Source organism: Lonchura striata, chromosome 5 (assembly GCF_046129695.1).
Source record: "Lonchura striata isolate bLonStr1 chromosome 5, bLonStr1.mat, whole genome shotgun sequence".
NCBI lineage: Eukaryota > Metazoa > Chordata > Aves > Passeriformes > Estrildidae > Lonchura > Lonchura striata.
The window spans coordinates 44,035,804-44,052,089 of record NC_134607.1 but is presented as its reverse complement, the minus strand read 5'-3'; the positions used below and the strand labels follow the sequence as shown (position 1 = coordinate 44,052,089).

Sequence of the window (16,286 nt, the reverse complement as noted above, 5' to 3'; positions counted from 1 at the left end):
AAAAGCAGCTAAAAAAACTTAGAACAGCCATGTCCACAAAATCCCTGCCAAAGATCTTTTCTCTTGAATAGGGGGCAAACAAAAATACAAAACATATTACTTTTGAAGTCCTGACAAGAACTTTAGAAACCACAGAGCAAAAGCAGCCTTTGGGCAATATTCAAGGCTGTCAAGACACATAAAGCAGTAGAAGAGTCATTCTCCAGCAATGGGTGATGGAGAATGACCCATCAAGCAAGCTTGGGGACAAAGGCACTGCTGCCACTGACTGAGCAGGCTAGGAGGCCTCTCCACATTTAAGAAATGTCAGCATTCCAAGGACTCTCTTTACCACTACAAAAAAACCCAAAGTACAGTGGACAGAATCAAAGTAGGACATAAAATTTTATTCTGAAATGATCTCTGGCCACAACAATAAAATGTAACAAATATTCACTAGAACAGTCTTAACTCCTGTCATCAGCTGTACAATACATACAGTATCATAAAACTGGCCACTAGGATTAAAACCCACTACAACATCTTTAATGTTAAGTGGCAACAGCAGCATCTCACAGAAAATTATACATAAATATATACACAGTCCACATTCAATCATTTTTCACATGTTTTCAGTACACACAGTTGCAGCATATTACAGTCACGTGTCTAACTCATTGCCCAATAAAAACCCAAGTTACTGCTTAGACGCAATTGTAGCAGTTGAACTGAGTAATTACAATTTGTAGCAGAGATGTACAAGCCCCTAGAAACAATAATTCACAAATGTTATTTTATTCAAATGCTACCATAGCAGTACACTGGGCAATATTCTAATCTTTGATGACTGTAAAAAGAGTTCTTTTCATATTTATCACAAATATTACTGATGGAAAAAAAAATTAACAAATGGAGAGCATTAAATAATGCACACCCTTGCTTAAAGATTTTAATATTGCCCGATGCTACTTTTGTATTTTAAGTGTTTTCAACATTCCCATGAAGTAATTTATAACTCCAAACCACCCACCAAGTTAAAAGTGGCTTAAGTGCCTTGCACCCAAATTGTAAAAATCCCTGGTCACTTCTATAAGAGCCAGGCACATATAAAAGGAATGCACTTTGGTTCATACCAAATGCCCTGGGATTAAATCACACTATAAAACTAAAGAGTTTGAGGTAAATTTTTACAAATACAGTTGATTATAGTCTAGTGTCACTATAACAAAAAATTACTTTAAAAAAATCAATTTGATGTTAAAGTACAACCAATGAGGAAGGGCCATCTTTAACGCCTTAATGAGACGGTACTACAAGAACAGAGTGTCCTCTCCACCCTAGCAGTGTGATTGCCTTATTGTTTCTATTAAGGCCTCAATCATCTACAGGATGTTTTAAGACAGGTATAGCACTTAAAAATAGATTTCATGCCTACTAAGCAGTATTCCAAGGGTTAAAGAGGCCAAGATGCATTTGTAACAAAAGGCACATTGTTAACACCAAGGGCACAATCCATCTTCTATCCTTAATCTACATATCTTGCATCACTCTCTTGTTCCAACATTTAATTGGTAATGAACACACCAGTGGTGCAAGAAACTGAGCCAAGTGAGACTGCAACCAAAGACAACACTGTGCTGTTACTAAATCTGAAAATAGCTCAGACATCCCCAGACAATGGTAACATGTGAGACTAAGCACTGTTTCCAAGCCAGCTTCTATCAGCCTAATTATCAGAGCCCTTAGAATAAAATCACATCAAAGAGGCAACGTCCTTCCCCCTCCACCCCCCGCTTTCTTTTTACAGGTATAAATAAGCTACAATAAAATGCATCTACATCACTTAAAAACCTTGATGTAGCTGCTCCTTTAGTATAGAGGAAGTTCCACTGTATCTGGGTTAAAAAAATAGCTCTTCACACTATAATTTGGCCTTTAAGTTTCCGGTAGCATTTATGAAGAAGGTGGATCATAAATGCATTATTGGCATAAAGAACTGGTTACACGAAAAAGAAAATTTAGTGGTTGTAGCCCATTAATGACCCATGAACATCATTAATGTTTTCACCTTAAGTTGCCACAAAAGGCAGGAACATGTATCAATGTCTGCTTTAAAAAATATCAAGGGAGATGATTCTTCTTTCACCCTTAACATCAGCATCCCTATTTGCCAACTTTTGCAGGAACAGTTAAGGTAGAAAGGAGTGGTAAAGCCAAGCAGGTGGTGGAGGAAGTAAAGATTCCCTGTTACTGTAGAAAAATACACAGTATTGTATTCCCAGTCATGAGAGTTAGACAATTTTACATTAAAATTAATATATCTCTTTTCCAGACTTAGAATTTAATGACCATAATTTACTGGATATTAATATGCTAAACCCCGTTTTTCTTAGAAGTATTATATTTCATTTTTAACATGATTTCACACATGTTTACATATTGCACTTACACATATTTTATGAAGTTGTGAACAGTTAACACGAAATAATTTGACTAGAGGCAAGAAATTATCTTTTTATTTTAAAAAGTAAGAAAAATGGTTGATTGACAGTCTAATTTTTACATTTATCAATCAACAAATAACATCCTCTACTCAGAAATTATTTTGGAGCTTCTTTAGGTGTTGACTTTTTGGCAAGAAGTTCAGCGATATGTTTCCTGAGAATTCTGTAATTTTTTTCTTTATATCCCTCCCCCAGTCTTACATTAAATTAAAAAATAAAACAAACCAACACACAAAAATTAGGCTGTAAGTGGTAAATTAACCAATATGAAGAACTTAACCGGAAACTTTCTTGGCCTCTCAGGGGACCATGCTTTAAGTAATTTTCGTAATTTGTACAAGTAACTCAGTAAAATCTGTGCACATAAATGTTGTTTATAAGTAAAGTTACTGAGGTTTAATGCAATCCATTCTAGAATGCCTTGTTCTAACATCCATAAACCCTTATGGATTGTTCTACTTTGTTTAAAACTCCTTTTGCATATGTTTTATACATCCACAGCCATTGTATGCATTAAAATACTGATCTCAGATTTCAAACTGTTCCTGTTGAAAACATGCTACAACATGTGAGTACCTCTCTCGTAGGTCTAGATACTATTCTTTAGTAGACCATCTTTCTTCCATGAAAGCAGTTAAAAGTAAAAAAGAAAAACCAAGCATTAGCACACGCACACGTGAACAAATCTACATATATCTCTAACTGTTCTTTCAGAGTTAATTTTCATCTACAAATGCCAAAGATTAAATCAAATTCCAAGCACTTAGCTCTCCTTTGATAATTTTCCATTATTAGAAACTATCTAAGATGGTGTCTTCCAACTGAAAACCTTTCCACTGAGGATCTTTCCTTCTACAGTTAAACTGTCTAAGGTGAAGTACTCCTCTACAGGAAGCAATGTAGTAACATCGTGTTTGCTCCTACATGCAGATTTGATCTGAAGTGTAAATGTACCACAGAAGTCACAGTCGCTCAAACATTGTCAGAGGAAATAAAAGCAACCTTGAAATCCATGTAGCTTAACAGTCTGGAAGTTACAGTATAAAACTGACAGAATGAGCACTTCTGCCTATGTGATTCTGGGAGATCAAGCTGCACATTAGAAAAAAGCAGAAGAGAAGAGATGGGAGGAAAAAAACAGAAGAAAAAAGGAGAACCTGTGTGAATGCTCAATGTTAGAGACATGAAATGAAGTTCAGAACAATTTTCCTTTACCAACTAATCAGCCACTTTCAAACTCGGAGAAACAGACACATTGGCATTTTCATGCTTTCCAAGACTACCCATTCCTCTCTCTCTAACACATGGCATGCAACGTAAGAGTCTTTTTAGCCCCGGTGTTATTTTTTGCATTGTGTTGAAATTATCATTTTAGTCAAAGCCCATAACTTTTAGAGAAAGTATTCCATAGGCGGTGACAGTACCTTTAGTGATACCACTACTTTCTTTGGGCTGCCACATAAAAAATGACAACAGAACATGCTATGGCTCCACTTTAAACCACAAGTTTACAAGTGCTTAACTGTATTTTTTGAGTATTCTCCCTGGAGTCCAGTCAGTCATAGATGTAAGTATGCACAGAATCCAGAGCAAACCCATAAAATCCAAAAGGTAGTCTTTCAAATTTACCCCAGGTTAAAACTAATATGAACCATGGAAGAGAAAGGTGTTAATACCTTTGATACCACGCTGCAATGCATGACAGTCATGTTGTAACCAGTGGCCTGCCACTGATGTTTATTACTGTGTCACACTAGTTACAGTAAGGCTAATTGTACTGTAGAAGACAAACATTTTAAAAAATAAGTATAAAAACTTAAAGCATTGTCCCCGTATTTTTATAAAAACAAAATTAACATTTAAAATTACATTTAAAATGAGTGCTGAAAGATACAAATTAATAGATTTATTGAGCAAATAAAAATGCATATCTGAGCTAATTTTTCATACAAATAAGGCTCAGCCACATTTTATCTCTCATATTAACAGCATTGGGTTTTTCAAACTCAGCTAACGAGTTTTGGCAACACTGTTCTTTGCTGAATATTCCCATTGGCATCTGTCATCTGTGCCAAATTAGTCCTCAGTTTTGAAGCTGAGCTTGAAGTTGGAGGTAACTTGGAAATTGAAGTTATAGCACCAGTACTCTCTGAAATTCTCTTTGCTGAGGCCTTTTCCCCAGTCGGAGGTTTTGGCAACCGTCTCCTTAGCCAGGGATGCCTCAAAGCCTGGCTGGGTGTCATACGGACAGCAGGATCCCATTCTAAACACTGTTTTAAGAAGTCAAGGAAGAGGGGATCATCACACCCCTTTAATGCATTACCCCACTCTCTGCTCTCTGGTGGGCCACGCAGTTTTCCCCTCCGAGAGCGTCCACCATTAAGTACTACAGAGCCATCAGACAAGGTTGTGATGCTGCAATAGCGGGGATAACCCTTAGAGCTCACAAAGTTTTTTGCTCGCTTGGATGACTCTAAGAGTTTTGGAGAAGGCATGCCCAATAGTTCAATCATACAAGCCAGCTGATCTCCTTCATCTTCTCCAGGTAAAAGTGGATAACCGGTCAGAAGCTCTGCTAGGATACAGCCCAAGCTCCACATATCTATGGGCATCCCATAACGAGCACCAAGGATGACTTCAGGTGCACGATAAAACCGTGACTGAATGTAAGTGTAGACACGCTGATGCTCGTAACAACTTGAGCCAAAATCAATCACTTTAATACCACTTCTACCCTGTTGTTTCAACAGAATGTTCTCAGGTTTAAGGTCACAGTGAATGATTCTGTTTTTGTGCAAAGCATCCAAGCACTGTAATATTGAGTGGGCAAACTTCCGAACCAAAGGTAGGCTGAAGCCCTGAAACTTGTTTTTCTTTATTAATTCATAAAGGTTCATGCTCAGCAACTCAAATGTCATGCAGATATGGCTGCGGAATGTGAAGTTTTCCAACATGTGAATAACATTCATGTTGTTATCCTTATCTTGTTTCCGAAGGTGTTCAAGGATCTTAATTTCTTCCGCAGCTTGGCGGTGGAAACGTTTCTCATTCCTCACCATTTTTAGTGCCACATGCTGATGCATCTTGTGATCGTAGGCCTTCACCACCTGCCCAAAGCTTCCTTTCCCTATAACTTTTAGGACTTCATACCTGTATGCAATATGATCATGGGGTACTTGAATGTAAGACCCTTGGTCATCATCATACCCACAGTTGTTTGAACCACCAATCACACCTTGCCGCTTCTTTGCATTTGGACCCAAGAAGTATATTTCAGGGTAGCTGAAAATCTCATGATGTTCAAAAGCTGTTAATTTTTGCATGTATTGCTTCATTGCTTGCTCTGGTGTGATAAGAGAGGTTTTCACTTTCCCTGTTCCATCTGTAGATTTTAAAGAGCTAGAGCTCCCTTGTCGCCTGTGTGCACTCTCTGTCTGTCTGTCCTGAACCACTGGCAATCCAGATTTGCCTAGTGTTGTAAGTCCATTTGGCTGCGTTGTCAGAACTGTTCTCTTGTTACTATTATCTTCAAAGAGCTGCTGAACCTGGATTTGTCCATGGCTACCAACATGTAGGTGCTCATTCATTGTGTGCTTACTGCCTCCAACCTAAAATTGAAAACAAATACATACCCAGTTAACAAGACAGACATGACAGACATGAACTCCATGCTTCAACATTCACTCTGCAACCCTCCATTCTGCCTAAATCACCTCAAAATTAAGTGTCTTCTTGGATATCAATTGTTTACCAATAATCTAAAAAATACAGCATGTATACTGTGATACTGCTAGATGCTATTAAATTCCCTGATTCTTGTTTCTCAAATGCTATTTTCATGACTCTCCAAAATGTCTACAACAAGGCAATCACAAGCATGCTACCATGAGAAGCTAACAATATTTCCAAGGAATCTTCAAGGCAGCAGACTTGTAACATCAACATGCATGCTTAAGGGACACCAGACTTCATAAAAAATAGTAACAGTTTTACAGATGCTGAATATAACATACAATGCCTGTAAGAACTTACATGGTTTATGCTCTCATCACCTGTTCTCAGAAATCCAAATTTAACTTGTTTCTAAATTTGCTGTACATCAAAGGTTACAGATACATTTTTAAGCAATAAAGAATGTGCTGTGACACACACAAAAAGGAAAAGAACCCACACATTACTGAAGTTCAAGAATGTAACTTAGTGCTTGCAATTGAGACAGTCACAAGTCAGCAAAACATTCTGATCAATGAAGAATAAGCATATCCTACAGCACTTACCCAAACCAGTCTAACAATAACTTTTAACCAAAATGTGATTTGGGGCCTTATGCAGACTTGAGTAGAGAGCAAATCTTTGTCTTGAGAAACATAAAGTAACTTTATTTTATAGAAATGGAAAAAAAAGCATTATTAGATTTTAGAAATTAGATTTGTTCTTGACAGTATGTACACGGGGAATAAACAGCAGCATTCAGCATTTTCAAGCAAACAAACAGCAAAGTACTAGGGTGTGAAAACAGCTATTCCTCCAAACCTGTTATTTTTCAGAAGTAACAAGAAATTTACAAGAATATCTGCCACTAAAATAGCTGTCCTCAGAATTCCTCATTTGCTCTCAAATAGAGGATAATTAGTTTGTCTTCTGCCTGGTCTTACACAAATGTGGGAAGAATTCCCCTGCTGTCTCTCCAGCTGATTCACCAGTCTTAATATTTATGTCAAATTAATAATGAAAAGTTCACCAATACTGTCAGACAGATGATCAAGCCAGGGCTGAGAATATTTTTCATCTGAACTGTATTTTTTCTAGGCAGCTAAGGATAACACATCCCTTGTTCACTTAAGGTTGCTGAAATGAAATCAGAAAATGACAGTTGTGTGCTATGATATGAGGCAATGAAATCTGTGCTGCAACAGCAGAAGTGCTTCCTAATGAGAAAACCCAGACATGCAAGGCAGACTCGAGCATACTTTGTGCTTCTGTATGGCATCAGTCTGATACGGCAGAAGCATATTTTTGTAAATTCAGTAGCTTGATCCCAAAGCCTTGCCAGCTGGACACCAGCTTCACCTTTGGACAGTATATTGAAATTTGTAGCTCTGAAACTCTTATAATGTAAGAACAAGAGCTCTCAGGGACTGCTTCTGCCAAGTTGATTGCTCTTCCGATTCCATTTTGACTGATGCTCATTCATCACTGCTGTTTGACTCTGTATGTTTGTTTGCAGAGAAATTTGGGCTCACACTACCAAATTTCATCTATCAAGTAGAAAGCACTACCACACAATCACAATTCAGAGCAAAGATGTCTGTAACATTTAAGCACAATGAAGATACACAGGAAGTCAACAAAAACCCCCTTCCTAGTTTGATGCCTCAAAAGCACCAGAAGTTAAATCATTAAGAGGACTTCTCATGCCTACAGACAATTCCTTCAGGTCAAGTTTGAGGAACACTGCAGCAGCTGTTTCCTGAAGGTTGCCCTGATCCTGTATATAAACAGCAGTTACTGCAAAGAAAAAACAATTGCCCCAAGAGCTGCTAAATCATCTATTTCAGAAGAACCAGATCTAGTTAGTAAGATGTGTCATAGGTTCAGCACATGCAGCACTGGAGAGCTGTGCAAGAAAGGCATAATGAAGCATCAGAGTAAACATACAATTCCAAAGACTTAAGTCTGGAAAATCCAGGTACAAAAATTAGTTCTCTGACACTAACTGAAGAAAAGCAGAACATATCTACACAAACTGGGAGTAGGCGATACTAATGTAGACAATGATGAAGAAAGAATAACGCTGCAAAACTAATCTTTTAAGAACTTGTTAACCCAAGCACTCATTGCCACTTGTTAACCCAAGCAGTCATTGCCACAGCTTGAGGTTTTTTTTTTTCCCCTCAAGTCACCTGTTTTCACAGTTAACTATTTTCCACTCTTCCTAAGCACTGCTTGCTTCAATATATGTACTGAGAAGTTCTTCAGGGATTGGAAAAAAACCCATATATTTATTCCATCTCAACATGGACTAAAAAGTTCTTTTTTCTCAAAGTGTGTTTGTGAACACATTTTAAAGTGTTCACATGTAGCTCTGCTTCCTCCATCTTCAGGCAGATTCATGTTTTTTCTTCTGTTTTTTCAAGCAGCAGAACGAAATCACCAGCATTATTCCAACTTCAACCCAAATCCTAAGTGACTGGTTTTGCCAGTTTCAATCAGCTGTTTGTGAATGCAAATGCAGATGCAGACAGTAGCACTGGTTTTCTTTGTAGAAAATATCACATTTTCACAGGCTCTATTCCAAAAGCTGCACAGAAAGCCCACTTTTCTTTCAAAAAAGCCCAACAGGAGTTTTAGAGCTATCAGACACAACACGATCACAAAGTCATATCAAAAATGGATTTTCCTCATCCATTTCCAACCTGGATGAGGGCTGGATTTGCACCAGTCCTCTGCCCCTGCCTATCTACTTCCAGCTACTTGCATGTCTGAGATTGCTGTCAGGCTTAGGCTTGCACTGCTCACAAGCTCCACAGGCTTCACCTAAAACACCCTAAGTTCCTGAATCACAATTAATGGGCTTGGCAAGCTACAAAAGACCACAGGCTTCTTAGTCCAGTACCAAACTCTTCTGAGTATGCAAAAGCTCCATCAGCCTTTCAAACAAAACCACAAGCCTAAGAGGTTTATAACATTTCCATTTTGCTTCTGCAGATGGACCCGTAAATTCCAGAACAAACAACCTACACAACTGATCACCTGCATGCACTTATGAAGCTTATTGATTATATAGTGTGTTGTCTGTGCTCAAACCCATCCACACCTTCTAAGATTTACATATTTTTGTAGTACATATAATCAAAAACCTACTGTTGTAAGTCTATAAAATATATTGACGTAACTGGTGAGCTTGAACCCATCTTCCTGAACCTTCTGACACCATCAATTACATAACAGCAAATGTTACAATGCAGTGTTTCTCCTCTTTCTTAGTATTTTCTAATAACTTCAAAATCACCATTAAGATCTTACTTTTACTTTGGTATGTTCATTTTATGAAAGTTGATGACTATGCCGAAAACACTCACCTAATCTTTGAAGAAGATACACCAAGCAAAACAAAACAAAACTGCACCCTAAACTATGATCAATAAACAAATTAAAAAGCAATAGAACTTTAATTTGAGGGTGGTATTATTTGGGTTTCTTTTGCCTCCACAAATGGATTTAGGAAGTAGACCAGTAATTTACTAAGGCTACAGACCTGTAACAATAGGAAAGTAGCATGAAAATAAATCCAGCCTGCTAACAAGGTGGCAAACTCATTTACAATTCCTCTGCAGTACACTCACCCCATGATCTGCTTCAAGGCCTTTTAGAAGACTACTTATAGGACTGAAGCCCACAGGAGCATATACCTCTTCTCAACTTTATCCTCCAAATGCATCAAGGTATTATGTAATTGTATAATATTTCATCTTTGTAACAGTAATTTTGTGTGATTATTAGCACCTTATAAAACTATCCAAGATAGACACATGATTCAGCTATATCTTGTAATTTTATTTTGAGCAAAATCACAGAAAAAAGATTTTGCTGTCAATCAAAATCTAAAATGGTTTGTAAAATTAATCTTAATAATAGAGCAATCATGATGGCCCGCTGAAATACTGCGCAGGAATAAGATGTCATTATCTGCTACTGCTTCGCACAGATGAAGACAAAGGGAGAAACAGTGTTCTAAAGTAGTAACTTCATTAAAGAATAATTGTTACACTATATACCCCTTTCTTCACAGCATTTCTGGGCATGCCAGTTTCAGCCCTCCTGTGTCAAACACACACATATGGCATGCTACACTGCCTATTTTGTTGACTACAAAACAAAAGTCTGAGCAAATGTACAAAAGATATTTTTCCCTGATAAACTAATTCAGCAACATTCCTCTGTTCAGAACTAAAAATACTTGCTAATTAGTACAATGATAATAATACAGGGTTATCCCTAATGGTTTTATCGTGAGTATAGGTTTTATACACCAAAAAAGACTAAGCCTTTGTTGAGCTTGGGGCTCAACAAGAGCAGTAGAAGGAACACACCATTCGGATATCTGCTGTTGTTGTAGCTGGGCCCTATAAGCTTATTTTTTGAAATGTTCAACATAACTTCATATAGCAAATATTTTCACAGACTGTACTATGCCTCAAGAGTAATACTGATTCTTAACTTTTTGAATTCCCTTAGGGGTGCAGTGAGTATGAATACTTCTGGGATACCCGGCATTTATTACACATGATGAAACTCAAAAGTACAGCCAATGTACACTAAATTGAGCCCCTTGGGTTAGGTGGACTACACAAATATGAGAGATGTGCTCAAAAGCACTGCAGTCCCTACAGGACCACAGTCACCATCTGCTGGAATCCAAATTTCACAGCCAACCCCCATAGCCCTTGAAAGCTAAGATAGACTCAAATTTCCCCCAGATACAAATTTTAAATAGACAAAGAAACACCTGAAGAAAACAAGATGTAGCAAAACCCAGGTCATGACTGCATAGTTATTTATACTCAATTGTGACAGCATTTCTGTGGCAATTTAATACATGAAAGCACCACAGTAAGAAAGTATTTGCTTGGGTTTTACCTGCTTTAAAGCAGATGACAACAGCAAAAATAGGCAGCATGTGACCTACCAGGTCTCTGTATTAACAGAGTCCAGGAATTTCTGTTCCATTTTAAGTCAATTAAAAAAAAAATTAAAGACTAATACAATAACTGATGCAAAAGTATACAGATAACCATTCAACGCTGGTGGCAAAAGAAAATGGGCTCAAGAATGGCAAAAGCAATCTTAGGGCTTGAAGGAGGGAGGGCACTGGATCATGCACTGTAAATGGGTTGTTTCACAGTACTAGACAGGAGGATGGAAACATTAATACTGGTATACTGCAAGAGAAACAGAAACAGTGCAGAATGCAGGAATACATGCCAAGTAAGAAAGAACACGGATAGAGCTAGGCAGAAGACAGAGATGAGTCTGAAAGAAGGACTCACAGACAGGTTGGGATTTATACAAGCAGAGCAGCAGGCAGGCAAGATAATCTCTACTGCAGCATGTCAACTGGATGTGAGAACACCATAATGAAATAGGAGAGAGTGAATGGAAAAAGGTTCCAATCATCAGAGCAAGAACATAAGGCTACCAAAGAGAAAGCACTGACTTTGGAAAGGAAAATGAAGAGGACAAGGGGTTGGAAATAGGTTCATGTTTTCCACCACGAGGCAAAAAAGACAGACAGGGAGGGATGGAAGCATGCACAAATAAGCCTAGGATGAAGGCACATTTAAAAACAAAATAAACAAAACCTTTCCCTAGTAGAACACACAACCCCGCCTGCTTAGCAACAAAGGCTGCTGTGCTTGCAAAGACTGCCACCAAAACCTCTGTCCCATTTTATGAAGCTTGTGTAAAACATCATCTTCTCCCCTTCTACCCATGCTATTTATAACCAACCAAACAATGAAATTTCACTTGACAGTAGGAGATCAGAGTTTCAGCAGAGGCTGGATCACATAAGCAAGAAATATGACAGGTAGTTGACTTCTTCCCTGTCTGCATTAAGAAACAAACTCTTCAGCTTAAACAAAGCGTAACTTCTACCTCAGTTTATCTCACAATTAGTATACATACTATGCACACGTATATATAAACACCAGCAGTTCACCTACTTAAGCCCACCATACCTTCTGAAAGTTTGAAACACAACCAGAAATACTCTATTTTTAGCTATTACAGAAGCCACACAGATACAACAGAGATGAAAACGGGATAAGCAAATGGACACAAGAAGGAAAATAATTTAAGAAAACTGAAAGGACCCATTTTCAACAGGTCTGATTGGAGGAAGTGGTGGGATACAAACCAATGGTTTCAATCTGTCAGTGTCAGCTGAGGTCAGTAGGCCTAAATTTTCAGAACAGATACTGCCACTCTTTTCTTTTTCAGGTTAAAATCCAGCATTCTGGTGTCATATCTGATCCTTACCACAAAAAGTTATGTTAGCAAACCACAAAATAACCACCTACAAAGGCAGTATGAGGCATTTCTGTAATAGCACCAAAGGCTAAAAAAACCACTGTAGAATAGGCTCTTTATCAAAAAGGAAGGACAGACTTCGAAACAGTCAGAATCTAGAGGGACATGATCCATAGCCATAAAATGCTTGATCATTCCTGAGTGCTTCTATAAGTACACATATAAACACAGGTACACATACACAATCACATACTTGTAAAGATACTTGGAACACAGAAATTTAACACCTAAACACCCCTTGAATGCTTTTATAAAGACTGCATCTTTACATACATACATATATATATGCACACACAGACACTGTATATAATACACATACACAAAATCTTTGTATAAGAATACCAAAATTCTGTACTTCCAAAATAAGTAAGTAGTCACAGAAAAACAGCTGGTCCACCATGCTTTTACAAATCCTAAAATAAGTCTGGGTTCTGTTACATGCGAGTCCTACTGTAAATGCACTTGCATGATTGATGCCCAGGCTGTTTGTACTATGTTCCTTCTTCTATGATTTTATTTAGACAAACCCCTAAGCTGTTGCCCCAACTCAAAATCAAGCAGCACTTCACTGGTATACAAATGTGAAAAAAATTGGCCTTTTATACTAACAAACAATTCAGACATGTACTCTAGCTACATAAAATACAATGAAGTTGATCTCAAGTATGCAGCTCCACTCTGAATTTGCAGAATATTCCTCACTCCTTTTGAGAATAGCCTATATACATATATATAGTGATTTTCATTTAACTTAAGACAATTCTTGCTATAAATGGATTTGAATATGTTTTATCCCTGAAGTTACATGGAAAGTCACTGAAACACTAATATTTAAATGCACAGTTTCACCTTCCACTAGCCCATCATCACATTACCATTTAAAGTTCTGCCATATGTTTACAAAGATAGTATGTGAGCCTCCATAAAGAACTCATTAATTCTATGAAAAGTATGCCTTTCAGGGTCAGTATGAAATCTTTCAGAATTTAAAAGGAAATGTATGCAATAAAAATCTCAGATATTTAGTGTTAACATGACAGCGTATAGATCCCTCTCTCTACTCCGTCACGCGTCCAGGACAGATACCTTCTCTTACCCATATATAGCAGCATACTTGGGAAGTTTCATTCCTAGTAGATTAACTCGGAGTGGGAGATAATGTGCGATATCACAGAACCGGAAAATAACACTCTTTTCGTGCATCAGCGGTTATTTCTTTACAGGTAAACTACTGCAGCAATAAAGGCAGATTGATCTAATCATTGTCCCTGAGCACAGCGATAGCTCTCTCTAGGGAAGACTACGATCGGCCTGAGCTGATCAGACATATGAAGGGGAGAGCAGCCTTCATTTTTCACCGCAGTTCATACGACATTTTAATCAGCGACTAACCTCATCTCAAAATATGTGTTCACCAGAACATCTCCTCTATGCAAGTGTGAAAGATCGAATTTGTCTCTGAAAATGAGACAGAAAACCAGTCTGAAGTTGGGGGGGGGGGGGGGGGGGTTGGAGGGGAGGGGGAAGATGGGGAGGGAGAAAGCAATGTGTGCAGTTACAGGGTCCCAGCCTCACACCAAGCATGCACATTTCATCGGAACCCGCAGAAATCAACCGCACGTTGCTTCAGCACCATGTGCCTCGGGGGACCCATGCGCGCTCGGCCCTGCTACTAGGGACACACGGCGAGCAGCGCCGCGACACCCGGGGTCAGATGCCCCTTCCCCGCACCCCGTCCACACCCTCCCCTACCCCGGCTCACCGTGTGGGAAGCGTTGCTGGCCCTGAGCGGCGGCAATGCGAGGGGCGACGGCGGGCCGGTCCCAGCTCCTGCCCGGGAGACCCCGGCTCCGGTGCCCGGGGAAGACGGCAGCGGACGGCCGCTGTCCCCTGCCCTGCCTGCGGAGAGCAGAGGGGTGAGCGCGGTGGGCAGCTGCGGCCCCTCGGGCAGCGAGCCCGTCGGGGCGGCGGCGGCCCCAGCGCTCGGCCGGCACCGCCGCCCGTCTTGCTTCAGGCAGAAGCCATTAAAAGCTAATCACCGCCGCAGCGCGCACACGCACCGATCCGGCTAATAGCGCGGGCGGGCCGCGCTCGCCCGGCTAAACCCTTCATCTGAGATTAACCCGCCACCGGCAGGCGCCTAACCGGGCGAACGAGCCGGCTCTGCCCCGCGCACGCCTCGGGGCTGGACGGCTGCCCGCGCCTCCCCCCGAGCCGTCTGGCCCGGCGAAATCCCGGCGCCGCCGGGGACCTGCCAGGAGTTCACAAGTCTGCCGCGGGAAGCGGCGGCGAGCACCGCTGCCCCTTGTCAAACACGGCCGCTACGGCACTCCCCAGTTCTCCTTGGGTTGTTTCCCTCCGTGATTTCTCTCGGCCCCCCCCGCTCACCCCGCCCCGCTCCCCCGAGGCGAACTCGCCATCCCGCACAACAGCGGCTCGCCGGAGCCCACCGCGCAGCCCCCGGCGGCCCCCGGCTCGGCTGCCGCGGGGGGAGGGCGGATCATTGTTCGACACGCACGGCACCTCTGCGGCTGCGGCCGCTGGGCCCCGAGCCCCCCGCCTCCGTCCCCCTCCGCCGGGCCTCCGCAGCCCGGCCCAGCGGCGGCGGCCCTCGCTCGCTCTCCTTACCGGCTGGGTAGGCAGCACCAGCGGAGGCGCTTGCCGAGGGTTTTCTGGTTAACATGGCCGCTGGAGAGGAGGGAGAGGAAAAGGCATGTCAGGGTGGCTCTCCTCCGCTGCTCCTCGGCCTCTCCAGGCGGCGTCTGTCTCTCTTCTCCGATCAGCTACACCCAGACACGTCCTGCGCTGCATCCCCCTGGCCTCGGGCCGGCCGGACAGACCCTCCAACGGCCCGCCGCCGCCTCCCGCCGCAGCCGCAGCAGCCGCGCCGCCGCCGCAGCCCCCGGCCCAAGCTCATCACCTCCCCCGCCCCCGCCCCGGTCGCCCCGGTCCCCTCGCACGGAGGAGGAGGCAGCAGCAGGCGGCCGGGCAGGACCCTCCTCCTCGCGCGGCGGAGCGGGGACAAACAGCGCGCAGGATCGGCAATCCCCGCCCCGTCGGCCGCGTGCCCTCCTTCCGTCCCTCCCCGCCGCTCCCTCCTGTTCCCTACCGCTCCGCCGCCGCGGAGGCGGCGCGGCCCGCGGCTCCCCCCGGGCGCCGCACGTCCGCCCGCCGCCCGCCCGCCCACCCACCCGCGCAACGGCCGCGCCGCCCGCGCGCTCCGCCCGCACAACGGCCCCGCCGCGCGGGCCCGGCGCTGCCCGGCCGTTGGCACCGCGGCCGCGCGGCCATGTTGGCCCCGGGCAGGGCGGCGCGGCGGCGGGAGCCGGCTCCGGCAGCCCCGGCTCCGGCAGCCCCGGCTCCGGCAGCCCCGGCTCCGGCAGCCCCGGCTCCGGCAGCCCCGGCTCCGGCAGCCCCGGCTCCGGCAGCCCCGGCTCCGGCAGCCCCGGCCCGGCGGCGGCGGGAGGCGGCTCCGGCAGCCCCGGCCCGGCGGCGGCGGGAGCGCGAGCGGGACGAAGCGATGCTCGCGGGGAACTCGGCGTGTGTGGGGCAGAGCGTCGGGGATGGCCAGCTCGTCAGGCGGCGGGGACCGCTCTGCCACACCGAAAAGACAAAGGTGGCCCCGCGGGACGAGGGATAAATAACTTGAAACGCATAAAGTGAAAACTTTAAAAAGGGAGGGGAAAAAGCTTTTGGGATTGCCCTGGAGGC

At 42.8% G+C, this 16,286-nt stretch overlaps 1 protein-coding gene across 1 annotated transcript; it reads right to left on the bottom strand.

Annotated features, from left to right (window-relative positions):
• Positions 1-365: 365 nt before the first annotated feature.
• Positions 366-15,472, bottom strand: DYRK2 (dual specificity tyrosine phosphorylation regulated kinase 2). The gene is made up of 3 exons (XM_021547391.2): positions 15,204-15,472; positions 14,338-14,474; positions 366-6,091 (listed from the first exon to the last, which is right to left on the bottom strand). Exons 1-3 carry the CDS (start codon positions 15,256-15,258, stop codon positions 4,490-4,492), a joined length of 1,794 nt encoding a protein of 597 aa, XP_021403066.1. The 5' UTR covers positions 15,259-15,472; the 3' UTR covers positions 366-4,489.
• Positions 15,473-16,286: the final 814 nt, after the last annotated feature.